General features: G+C 39.8%; 1 protein-coding gene across 1 annotated transcript in view; it reads left to right on the top strand.

Moving 5' to 3' along the window:
- Nucleotides 1-11,630: 11,630 nt before the first annotated feature.
- The window catches only part of LOC145390721 (UDP-xylose and UDP-N-acetylglucosamine transporter-like), a 144,409-nt gene continuing 142,470 nt past the window's right edge, over nt 11,631-13,569 (top strand). The window contains exon 1 of the mRNA XM_080265515.1: nt 11,631-11,707. Within this exon, the coding sequence (XP_080121641.1) occupies nt 11,631-11,707 (77 nt within the window). The remainder of the gene's footprint in view (nt 11,708-13,569) is intronic.

The raw sequence follows: 13,569 nt of genomic DNA on the forward strand, positions 1-13,569 counted from the left end.
CAATCCCACCTTCAGATGGTCCTGTGACAATTAAATAAACACTTGTTATAAAAGAAAAAGAAAGAAAAAAAAAAAAGTGAGTTTTACGCCAGGTACCCCTTTTTTGGATAAGGGCTAAGGCGTTGCCCCTGGGTAGGGGACTTGGTTTGGAGCGTGTAGCATTTTATGACCGGATTCCCTTCCTGATGTCTACCAATGACCCTTGGGTGGATTCGATCCTCCGACCCTTCGGTCAGAGCGGAGCGCTCTAACCCACTGAGCCATGGCTGTTATGCATAATAATAATGTATGAATGATGCAGAATTGTCCAAGGTGCGAATTGTTTTAACGGGGAATTCTCTTGACAGGGAATGCAATCAACGATGCAATCGGGATAGCCTTTTCAGCGGCCCCTCTTAATGTTGTTTTTGTTATTGTTCTGGTTGCTTACCTCGTTTATTTTCTTCTCAATAATTTTCCAGCAATTATTTAAAAATTCCCTTATATTTTCAAAGCATTTTCCCCTCCCCTTAAAACAAATAACTCAAAGTCAAGTGGCCACCCCTTAAGGGATTATGGGGTCTGGCAATAGATAGATAGATAGATAGTTTTCCCTTGAATAGCCGGAATGTAAATACATGAGTTATTGATCGATGATGTGATCGGTGTAGACTTTTCAATGGCCCCTCTTTATGTTACTTTAGCTACTGTTCTAGTTGCTGAGCTACTTTAAATTCTTCTCTCTTATTTTCCAACATTTATTTACAAATTCCTTTGTATTTTCAAAGTTTTTTTCCTTGAACAGCCCGAATGTAAATACAGTAAGCTCTCCAATATCCGATGTAATAGAGCCAAAGGCATGTCCAGAAAGTGGGTCTGTCCGGATAGTGGGCCCCTGCCTCCTGGACTGGTACTTATGGACCCTAACCCAGCTTAACTTTGAAAACCACCTAACTACCTACTAGTCCTGCACAGCACCTATTTAAGACCCTATTCATACATATAAGGGACAGAAAGCATGAAATAAATGAAAAGGAACCGGAGAACGAGGAATTAGAAGTGAGTATGGAAAATATTTAGCAGTGTTCAGGGTACTTACAACATGTCCGTGGTCATTCGTTACAAAGGTTAACCTGCCTCCTCTAAGGCTCTGGCAGTGGTGAAAATGCTCTTGAAGCATGAACAGCAATCCAGTGTTGTGCTGCACTTAATTCTATTGCACTACGAATTATAAGTGTTTAAGACTGCACATTCTGTTTTTAATTGCACCATGCCTGTTTCAGCAGCCAGTTTCAACCACCAGTTTGCACTCTGTACTTAAGCTTTGCACTCAGAATTCTGATTTCATAACACTGTAAATTCCCATGTAGTCTAGTGGCGAAGTATTGCAGTCATTCACTGTTTATTCACAAAAAGAGCACGTGTGGCATCCATTGCGATGAGCGTCTAGTCAGGATGGTAGTTAGGTGGTAACTGGGGAGGGGGAAGAAAGGGGCGCGCATAAACAGAGCTGTTCGGCGCGGCGTGCCAATTTCAAAATACGGTTGAAAAAAATGTTGAATTTTTTTGCTTTTTTACGTTTTTTGGCCATTTTTGGGTTCCAAAGGCCCAGGCCCAAAATGTCCGGGTAGTGGGGAGCCCAGATAGTGGGCATCCGGATAATGAAGGGATTACTGTACATGATTTATTGATGTCACAGTTTTCATCAATGCATGAGATATTTACTCTCAAAGGTTAGATTTTCAGTGGTCAGACACAAAATATTCTCTGTTGAGTTGCCTATTGTCCACAGTATTTTGTACCTTATCTGATGGGCGAGAATCCGTACTTCAGATGACAGTGTTTACTCCACCTATGACCAAACATATTAATCTAAGTCTAAAAACAATTTATAAATCAACGTAAACACAAAATTTAAGTCTAAAATATCATCAGAATCGGTTAAAAAAAAAAAAAAAAAAACAATCAAAACCCATGGCAAAACTGGGGGAATGCCCACAATAAATGGGGTAGGATGATATTTCTACCCCCATCACTATTCTGGGGTATCACATCTATGGGTATCGTAAATTGTAGTTTGCCTGTACGCTCAGTCCTTGAGTAACGTGCAGTTGAATAACACGCTTTTGTTCTAATGTGCCCAGCATAGTACGACAGATGACAATCATTACGCAGAAAAACTCAAGCTCACGAGGGAAGTCAGCTGGTTTGGTGACGAAATTCGAAAGTGGCGCACAGTGGAATCACTTGCCAGACTCATCCATGATTAGCCGGCTTATCTGTCCTGGGCACACTTGGGGCCATATGGTCAGACAAAAATTTATGGGTTTCGCAATTTTAGGAGACAAAATGGAACTAAAATACTGTATATGCTAATTGGAAAGAAAAAAAAAAATCCTTCATCCACGTGTTCGTGTAAGTTAGCGTTCAGTTCCACAGCCTTCATTCGATTTCGCTTTTCCCAGCACATTTCAGACTGACTGAGCATACAGCTATCAGCCCTTTGTCGCATCTCACTGAGTTTACCCCACATACATATGGGTTTTGTAATTTTAGGGGATGAAATGGAATGAAAATGTTTGCTAATCAGAAAAAAATTATTCTTTCATCCATGTGTTCTCGTAAATTAGCACCTAGTTCCACATTCTTTATTGGATTTCGCGCTTCCCACATTTCAAACCGACTTAGCATACTGCTATCAGTCCTTGTGTCACACTGAGTTCTACCCGGGCTGTGCAGCAAGATTTTTTTGTGTTTGAGTATCAGACTAGGGCATTGTCTGTTAGTCATATTGTTTGATCAGTCCCAGTCACCCAGAAAGCAGCGCATCTTCACGTATGCCCAGAAGCATATGAGTTAGAGCAGGGAAAGAGACAGGCAGAAATTATTTCCAGAAGTTTGAGACAGTAAAGGAGCTAGAGCAGAGAAAGAGGCAGGTAGAATTGGCTAAAAAGCATGGCATGAATGAAAGCACCATCAGAACGATTTGGAAGGACTGAGAGAAGCAAAGATCATGCATGGGAGCCCTGGTGATGTGAACCTGGCAGCAGTGAAAGTTCGTAATGTTGTCCTGATGCTAACTGAGAAGCTTATAGGGTGTTATGAGGAGCATCATAGAAAGAACAACTAGCTGTATGCTCAATTGGCCCCAAATGAGTTGGGAAGCGTGAAATCGAACAAAGAATGTGAAACTGAATGCTAACTTATGAGAACACATGGATGAAAGTAATTTTTTTCTAATTAATGTTGTCCTGATGCTGACTGAGAAGCTTATAGGGTGTTATGAGGAGCGTCATAGAAAGAACAACTAGCTGTATGCTCAATTGGCCCCAAATGAGTTGGGAAGCGTGAAATCGAACAAAGAATGTGAAACTGAATGCTAACTTATGAGAACACATGGATGAAAGTATTTTTTTTCTAATTAGCAAACATTTTCGTTCCATTTTACCCCCTAAAACTGCAAAACACAATAATTTTCGTCTAAGCATATGGCCTAACGCCCTTACCGAGGGCCACATTATACGAGAGAAGGCAAAACTTTATGACAGCAACAACATTGGGGGTGGGGAGTGGGGGGAAAGTGCCGAAGAACTACATACAGTAATCCCTCTACTTTCCGGATGCCCACTTTCCGGACATCCCCACTTACCGGACATTGTGGGCATGGACCATCGGAACCGAAAAATGGCCAAAAAAAGAAAAAAATCCCCCCAAATCGGAATTTTTTCCCACCCGTAATTTGAATTGCTGCACTGCGTCAAACATCTGCTTACACCATGGCCCCTTCACCCCTTCCTTCCTCCCCCCTCCCTGTCAGGGTTGCCGTTTGCTAGTTTTCATTACCAAATGTGGGCCAATTTGGTAATGAATAATTTGTTTGGTAATGAATCAGAATAATGCATTACCAAACGGATTTTTCACATGTATGAGGATACACAGGTTGGAGATGGTGGATTGTTTGCTCTTTCTGATTAATCTGCTACCCTACATAGCGTGAAAATAATCAACATGCTGTTAATTATAAGGAGAATGATTACATGTATTTCCACTTGTATATATAATTAGTGAAGAATAAATGCTAGCTTTATGAATTTGGTAATGAAAGTTGAGGAGATTGGTAATGTGGCCGTTGCGATCTGGCAACTCTGTTACTCCGACATCAACAGTTACTCCCTAAATTCGATTGTGAATAGATGCTTATCGCACTGGAAGCCACATGTGCTCGTTTTTTGTGAATAAACAGTGAATATACTGCAATACCTCGCCTCTAGACCACATGGGAATTTACAGTGTTGTGCAGTGTTAAGAAATTTGAACTTAGAGTGCAAAGGATCAACTGTGGAGTGCAAATTGGCAGTTTAAACTGGTGGTTAGAACAGCAGTGGTGCAGTTAAGAACAATGTGCAATGTTAAACAATTATAACTCACAGTACAAAGAATTAAGTGCAGCACAACACTGGATTACTGTACGTGCTTCAAGAGCGTTTTTACCACTGCCAAAACCTTAGAAAGGCAGCCACAAACGTGATGTAAGTACCCTGGCTGAGGTACAGTCACTTCTAATTCCTCATTCTTTGGTTCCTTTTCATTTATTTCATGCTTTATGTCCATTATTGGTGTCAACAGGGTCTTAAATAGGTTTAAATAGGTGCTATGCATGTCCGGTAGGGAGTTATTTAGATGGCTTTCAAAGTTAGGCAGGTTAAGGTCCATAAGTACCAGTCCAGGAGGCTGGTGCCCACTATCTGGACAGGACCACTTTCCGGACATGCCTTTGGCTCTGTTATGTCGGATAGTGGAGGGATTACTGTATTAACAATGCTAGGGTACCCAGCCCAAATTTTTTTTATTAATGCTTTTTTTTAATACCACTCATGTGCTTAATTTCAATAGTTATATATCTTTCAGCAATTTACTTGATGGTGGGTATAAGTAGGGGCTAATTTATGTGGGGTAGGGTGGTAAGAAGAGGTAAAAGTGAGAATTTTGGAAAGTCCCCCAAAATGTATTGTACCATAATACATGCAAGCATATTGGACGTTGTTGGAAGGACACAAGTCAAGAGTGAGAGCCGTGGAAATGAGTTATTTAAGAGGAGCCTCTGGAGTCACATGGAGAGACAGGCTGACGAATGAGGATATAAAGGAGCGTTGTGGTGTTGATGTGGATGTGATAGGAAGCGTTATGAGGAACACACTGAGGTGGTTTGGCCATGTGGAAAGGATGGAGGGTCAAAGACTGACGAAGAGAGTGTATGTGAGTGAGGTGGAGGGGGAAAGAGGGAGGGGGAGGCCGAGGATGAGATGGAGAGATGGGGTGGAGAGGTATATGAGAGAGGGGGGTGTGAGTTGGGAGCAGGGGAGTGAAATGGCGGGGGACAGGGCGACTTGGAGGCGATTTGTTTGTGGCCACCCCAAACGGGATTGAGGCGTCTGGCAATAGATAGATAGATAGATATTGTTTGAGTGATGTGGGTTTGAGTGGCACGGTCCTTGTCCAGTCCCTGTTGTCCATGTTACTTGAAGATTGAGCATGTATACATCCTGTAGGGATCCAACACCCTGTTGTCATAAATAGCACCTTACTAGTGTCAGACTAGGGTCCTTCCCATAGTAAGGTGCAGGGAAATAAGTGGAGGGTTGACTCCTAGGTGGATGCCACATTTGTTCCACCCTGGGTGTACAGTGCCACCACATTTAGGCTCCTCATAGGTGCTGTGATTTATATTGGACTTATAAGTGAAAAAGGATGTTGATGTGCTGTATACATCTTCCTGCAACTTTGTCATTGTTTTTCTGTGTCTGCCCTCCACCCTTCCCATTTCTACCTTCTTTCCTATTACATTTTATTACTCTTCATTCTTTTTCAGGTGGCTATACATTCCTAATGGTTTCCTGTAATCCAGGAAACCATTTACAATGTTGGGCAGTAACCATATAACCAACCCACACGTGTTCCCTACATGTCAGCAAGTTGGTTTCGTTCCCCTCCCCTTAAAACCAGTAACTCAAAGATAAACTGCCATCCCTTATGGGATTATGGCATCTGGCTACAGATAGATAGAAATAGCTGTTGGTAACTAACTTGTAAGTAAGGTTTAGCCTACTGTATTATAGGAAGGGTTGGCAAAAAAAAAAAAAAAAAAAAAAGGCAAAGATGGATTTTTTTCAAAGTTTACCATAAAACAAATAAAATAATGATGTTTATACAAAGCTTGTGAAATTTACAAGCATTTGCTCCTGACAATGAATGACATAAATGATATGGTGATGAGATATCAGACATAGTCCCAGAGTAACTGTTGGCTAATCATAAGAAATAAATGCTATATGCATGTAGGTTCACTACTTCAGGTTTGATCAATAAAATGCTTGATCTTTTCTTATATAAATTTTTTTAAATGTTGGTGAGGAAAATTACAATATGATGTTTTGAATTCAGGTAAGGAATAACATTCTTATTTTCAAGAAAGCTTATACTGGTGGGGAAAGTTATAATGGAAAAAAAAAAAAAAAAAAAAAAAAATTCTTATGATGGTGAAGAAAGCTATAACCTGATATTTTTTAAATGAGGTAAGGAATAACATTATTATTTGCCAAGATATATTACTTTCTCATGTTGGTTAGGAATTTAGGAAAGAAATTACATGATTATTTTTTAACTGAGGCAAAGAATTGTATTCTTATTTGAAAATGCTATTTTCATATTTTGGGTAGAAAACTATAACAAGTAACATGATTTTCTTTAATTGAGTCAAGAATAACATTCTTATGTGAAAGTTACTTTCTTATATTGGTTAGTAAAGCTATAACAAGTAACATGATTTGTTTTAATTGAGTTAGAGAATAGCAGTCTTATTTGCAAAGAGTGTGTTTTTCTTATGTTGGTAAGGAAAACTATAATATGACTTCATTTTAATTAGGATAAGGCATGTGGTAGGTGATGGTGACCATCATCCACTCACTTGATGTAGTGCTGCCTACTTCTTCCTTAGCCATTATCATTCTTTTTCTGTGCCTGCCATCCTCTCATCCTATTTCTCCCATCTTTCCTGTCACTTCTTATTGCGTTTCTTTCCATTACAGATGGCTTCACATTGAGTGACAATCCAAATGGTTTCCTGTAAGCCAAGAAACCATTTCAACGCTGGGTGGTAACCATATAACCAAGCCATACGTGCTCACTACGTGTCAACAAGTGGGTTGGTGGAAGGTTAGTGCCCCTCCCTGTAAAACAAATAACGCAGAGTCAAATGGCCACCCCTTACGGGATTATGGCGTCTGGCAGTAGATAGATAGATTGAATAATATTTTATGATCTAGTATTTTGAATAAGACATAGATATATATTTCATTGGAGAGTAGAGAGTCTGGAGACTTCAAAAGAAATGTAGATATTGTGGCCCAGTAGAAGTTATAGTCAATTATTGTACTTACAGATAGTCTTTTCTGTCATGTACAGTCACTGACATATTATGAGTTCACATGCCATAGAATTTCAATTGTAGCCATTGCAGGTTTTTCAGAATAAGGTATATATTATCATTTACATATTATCATTTACCCTAATAGTATAGTTCCTAGTTAAAAAGTTGCCAAAGAAGGTACCTGGATGTATAAGATTTAAAACTATTAACAAAAACAGTAATGGACATTTTGGTAATATGCAGTATTGTTCAGACCTATATGAAAATCATAATTTTATTGTACCATATTATGTCAGATGTGGATATTGCACTATGAAAGTAAGGATGGAAAGATTATGCTTGATAAAATATTAATTAAATGCTTAGCAATGCTTAATGTAGTTTTTTTATCCAGTAAAACAGAATGCGATGAGTATGATGTATTATTGATACAGTAATCCCTTTATTATCCGGACGCCCAATAACTGGACACCCCACTACCTGGACATTTTGGGCCTGGGCCTTCGGAACCCCAAAACGGCCAAAAAACGGGGGGGGGGGGGAATCCAACCTGTAATTTGAGCTTGGCGCGCTGCGCCGAACAGCTCTGTTTACACACAGCTGCTGGCGCCCTGCTGTCCCTCCCCTCCCCAATTACTACCTAACTACCATTGTGAGTGGATGCTCATCTCAGTGGATGCCACACGTGCTCGTTTTTGTGAAAAAACAGTGAATAAACTGCAATCCCTTGCACTAGACCACATGGGAATTTGCAGTGGTAAGAAATTAGAATTTAGAGTGCAAAGGATTAAGTGTGGAGTGCAAACTGGCAGTTGAAACTGGCGGTTGAAACTGGGGTGCGCAGTTAAAAACATAATGTGCAGAGTTAAGCAATTATAACTCACAGTGCCAAGAATTGAGTGTAGCACAACACTGGATTAATGTACATGCTTCAAGAGCATTTTCACCACTGCCAGAGCTTTAAAGGAGGCAGCCACGGATGTGCTGTAAGTACCCTGTACACTGCTAAATATTTTCCCTACTCACTTCTAATTCCTCATTCTCTTGTTCTTTTTCATGTATTTCATGCTTTATGTCCCATATTTGTGTGAATAGGGTCTTAAATAGGTGCTATGCATGTCCGTTAGGGAGTAATTTAGGTGGCTTTCAAAGTTAGGCTGGGTTAGGGTCCATAAGTACCAGTCCAGGAGGCAGGGGCCCGCTATCCGGGCGGGCCCACTGTCCGAACATGCCTTTGGCGCTGTTACGTCGGATAATGGAAAGATTACTGTAATTTATTATTTTTCTGCTCATATATACAAAGTTTTGGCTCTGGTTGCATATAAGTTTCTATAATATTGGCTCATATGACACTGAATTTATGTGATTAAGTACATTATTTTGAGAAAAAAAACAGTAAAGTGGGTAAAATAGTTTTTTTTTTTTTTTTTTTTGTCGTGGGTTGTATTAAAAAAGCCCAGGTGGGCAAAACCTGGTCACCCGCTTTGACGCCAACCCTTATTATAGGAGTGGGAGCTGTGGTAGATTTTCATCCATCACATTATACAGTTAGTGTGAAGACTGCTAGTTCCACTCAGTTTACAGTACCAGTTGTTTGAACAAAGTTGTGATATTTTGGAAATTATCCCCAGATTTACAGTGAGGATTGACTACGCTGTGCACATATTGGCACTTTGCAGCCTAATCCATTTTCCTTTTAGTAGCTACCATACCTAGTACCCTAGTACGGTACTGTATTGTGAAATACACAGAAAACTCCTGGGGAAATGTTTATGAAGATGCCTAATAGGTTTTTATTGTTTCCATGGTAGACCAGTGAAATCAGAAATAATTTTGTCTGGTTGTATTTTGTCACTTGAACCTTTTGGCTGCCAGGCTTGATTAAACAGTCATTTCAGAACTTTACCATTTTTGTCATGAGAAACTGAAATTCATTTTTATGACCTTTTTGTTAGCTTTATTCTCTTAATACTGTTATGAAAAACTACTTTCTGACATTTCCCATAGGGCTGTATGACATACAGTAAAAAATCTACTCAAAAATAAAATTAGGTCAAAATGTAGAAACTTAAAAAATCTAATTTGTTCATACTGTATATGTTAAAAAATTAAGTTCAGAGGGAAGCAGCTGTAACACAGTAGTCATGTTAACTGCAAAAGTTGAGTAGATTCAAACACCATACAAGAGAAAAAGAATAAAAGAATGTGTACAAGAAAAACAATACAAAGAAACTGTAAGAGGAAAAGAATACACAGAAAGTGAAATGAGAAAAGAAAAAAAAAGCCTGGTCATCTCCGGTTGACCATGCCTGTCAGAGGATGTATATATTTTTTTCTGTCATTCAAAGTTGCCAGTGGCATTGTATTGAAATTCACCCTAGCTTGTTTGTGGAGTGTCTGGTAGCTATATGAATGACTAGAAAACTCTCAAAGAGCACATACCTCTGCCAATGCCATTGCCATTAAAAAGGATCCTGATCCTGATCTGGATCCATGGAAATAGGATCCAGCTCCAGATCCACCCCAAAACTTAATAAAATCTTTCTTGATCCATGGCTCACCTTTCCACAAAATTTTGTGAAATTCATTGAGAACTTTTGGAGAAATTGTGCAGGATACTCCAGATCCGGAGCCGGCTCTGCCCCCATCATGACTTATTTCTTCCTTGCCCCATGGCCCACCCCTCCACAAAATTTCATCAAAGTCCATTCATAACTTTTTGAGTAATCCTGGATCTGGATCCATGGATATAGGATCCGGCGCCAGATCCACCCCAAAATTTAATAAGTTCTTTTCTTGATCCATGGCTCACCTTTCCACAAAATTTCACTGAGATTCATTCAGAACTTTTGGAGATATTGTGCAGGATACTCCTGATCCAGACACTGATCTTGACCAAAATTTAATCATTTCTTCCTTGGCCCATGGCCCACCCTTTCACAAAATTTCATTAAAATCTGTTCATAATGTTTTGAGTAATCATGCTAAAAAACAGACAGGCAAACAAATGAGCAAACCAATGCATGGTAAAACATAACCTTCATGGCAGAGGTAAATATTAAAGTATGGAATAAGCTAGCAGTCATGTACTGTATAGAGCCACCACTACTGAAAGTTTATGAACACTGCCTTAACTCTGCAGTACTGATACAGTAACTGCATGTTTTAATACCTTTTGTATGGTCATTCCTCACTTGAAGTTTTGGATGCTTGCAGGGAAAATGCTACAGTACCATAAATGAAAGAACTTCAAGAAAATTATGCCTCTGGCATGTGACTGAGGGGTAAAAATTAAAAAGTACTCATACTCAGCTTCAAAGCAACTTGACAGTGAACTGTAAGCAACTTTAAATGAAGAATCAATGCTAATTCATCAGCTTCTTAACCCTTTCTATCATGTGGCATATTGGTACTTTATGTTTTGATCTTGCTAATTTCAGAGGTCTTTATTCAGTTTATGAGAGATTTTGTGAGCTGATGGAGTTATGTGCTGTATTGCCTTCATTAATCTACTGAGTTTGAGATGCCTCTTCCAACTTCAGTAAAACTGTCTGTAAGTAACAAGATTACACCAAAAGTTATATCACTGGATTCTGTCTATGTATTAATCAATCGCCAGACGACATAATCCTATAAGGGGTGGCCATTTGTCTTTGAGTTAGCTGTTTTGCAGGGAGGGGAACTTGCCCTCCACCAACCCACTTGTTGACACATAGGGAACACGTATGGGTTAGTTATATGGTTAACATCCAGCACTGAAAATGGCTTCCTGACTTACAGGAAACCATTAGATTTGTCACTCAGTGTAAAGCCACCTGATGAAGAAAGAAGAGTTAAAAAAAAAAAAAAAAATGATGGGAGAAATAGGAAGAGAGAAGGGCAGACAGAGAAAAAGAATGATAAAGGTGAAGGAAGAAGTAGGCAGCACTACATCAAGTGAGTGGATGATGGTTACCAACACCTACTGAATTCAAGGGGTTAATAATGAAACAACTTTACTGCTGTTAATGACACCATGTCTTGCTAGCTTTACTGTGTTGGTACCAAGCTTACTCAAAGTGGCAATGCTGTATTTCTATAATTTACACAGGAGTTTACATCTAAAAAGAACATAAAAAGACGACATGTGCCAGTTAGGGGTTTTTGTTGTTTACTCCCAGCAGCTGTATTTTAACTAGAATTAAAATACTTGGTATTTTTGTATGTGCAGGGAAGGAATGCCGTGATGGGTGCCGCAGCTGCCATAGCCTTGGTATTTGCTGGATGCTGCATCAATGTTGTCTTTCTTGAGCTCCTAATCACGTGAGTCATTGTACAAGAATACCTACCTTGTAAAGTTTCATGCATAGTAAAATAACAATTTCATACTTTTTATTCTTTCCAGTTTGATACTTTTTGTTGTCTTCATGTGAGTTTTTTTGCACTGTAAAGTAACATTTACTTTTTTGTTGTTTTACATTTGGATTAGATGTCTCTTATGTGCTTAGTAGGGATGCCCATCATCCACCCACGTAGTGTAGTGGTACTCTATTCCAGGGTAGGTCAGCATTGAGTGGCAAGCCAAGTGGTTTCCTGACGACTGATAACGGGCACCATTTCATCTCAAGATATATATCTATGTTCCATAGACAAAGTCACTTTAAATTATGCTCAGAAATAATATATTATCACACTCAGTCCATTGGGGCTTCGACTCGGGCGGGAGGAGGAGAATTAGGGCGATGTAAAGGGACAGCACACATGACGCAGCCTCAGCCTGGCTCCTTGTGATCGACTGAGGTTTCTCGCTATGGGCAGCCTCCTGGGAGGCTATACAGTGTTGCCAAGTCTTTACCTCAGAAGAGAAACGCGCCTGCTAGAACGTGTCCAAATTTAACACAAATCGGGCAACAACTTTTCTTTTGACGTCATTTTTTCTGTTTTTTCATTCGATTCGCGTCTACGTGCGTTTATGTGCCAAACCATAAAGAACGCGATTCGCGTCAACGTGCCTGGCAGTGTGCCACAGCCTTATCCCTCGTTTATTGAAGTAGCTGCAGAGATGGACGTTGCGCGAACTGAATGGAAAGGTGATGGGTGGAAAAATCAGCATATGAGTGGATAGGGTTTTGATGTACAGCTTAGAAGGTCATTGATGAATAAAAGGAAGAGAGTTGGTGATAGGACAGAGCCCTGAGGAACACCATTGTTGATAGATCTAGGAGAAGAAAGGTGCCTGTCTACAATAGCAGCTATAGAACGACCAGGAAGGACGCTATAGATGAAGGCACAGATATAAGGGTAGAAACCGTAAGAGGGCAGTTTGGAAATTAAAGATTTATGCCACACTCAATCGAAAGCTTTTGAGTTGTCAAGTGCAGTGGCAAAGCTTTTGCCAAAGTCCCAAAAGGAGGAGGACCAGTAGTCTGAAAGGTAGGTGAGAAGATCGCCAGTGGAGCATCCCTGATGGAACCCATACTGACAGTCAGAGTGAAGGTTGTGATAGGAGAGATGCTTTAAAATTTTCTTGTCAAGAATTGACTAGAAATTTTTGAGACACAGGATGTTAAAGCAATTGAGCGATAGTTAGAGGGTTGGGAATGGTCACCCTTCCTTGAGGCTGGCTGAATGAGAGCAAACTTCCAGCAAGAAGGAAAGGTACAGGTTGATTGACAAAGGCAAAAGAGTTCACCTAGGTAGGGTGTAAGCACAGAAGCACAGTTCATGAGGACAACAGGAGGGACTCCACTTCAGTGATGTGAAATGCTGAGGTTATAGATAAAAGTAGGTATGACGGAAGTGAAAGTCGTAAAAACAAAATGAAATTGGGAAAAACAGTTGGAGTGGCTTTAATAAGAGAAGGTTGGTTTTGGAAGCTTCCTGTAGGGTACTCTTGTTTAGTCATGGTACTGCATTGTTAAGTAAAGATGAATGTGAGTTGCAGTGCTTGGTGAATGAGTTTGGAAGTGTGTACAACAAGCAGAATCTGCAAGCAAATATAACAAAGAGTAAAGTTTTGGTCCTTGAGAGAAGTGAGACAACATAGTGCATAGTCAGACTGGTTGGTCAGGAAATGGAGGATGTAAGTGCATTTTAGTATTTAGATAGTGTGACAAATAAAGGATGGAATTTTAGAGGATGCATTGTATGACAGGCAAGAAAGGTTGCTGGTTTACTGAGAGCAG

The sequence above is a fragment of the Coenobita brevimanus genome, chromosome 15 (assembly GCF_032717465.1).
Source record: "Coenobita brevimanus isolate Jiangsu-jjx chromosome 15, ASM3271746v2, whole genome shotgun sequence".
NCBI classification, from domain to species: Eukaryota; Metazoa; Arthropoda; class Malacostraca; order Decapoda; family Coenobitidae; genus Coenobita; species Coenobita brevimanus.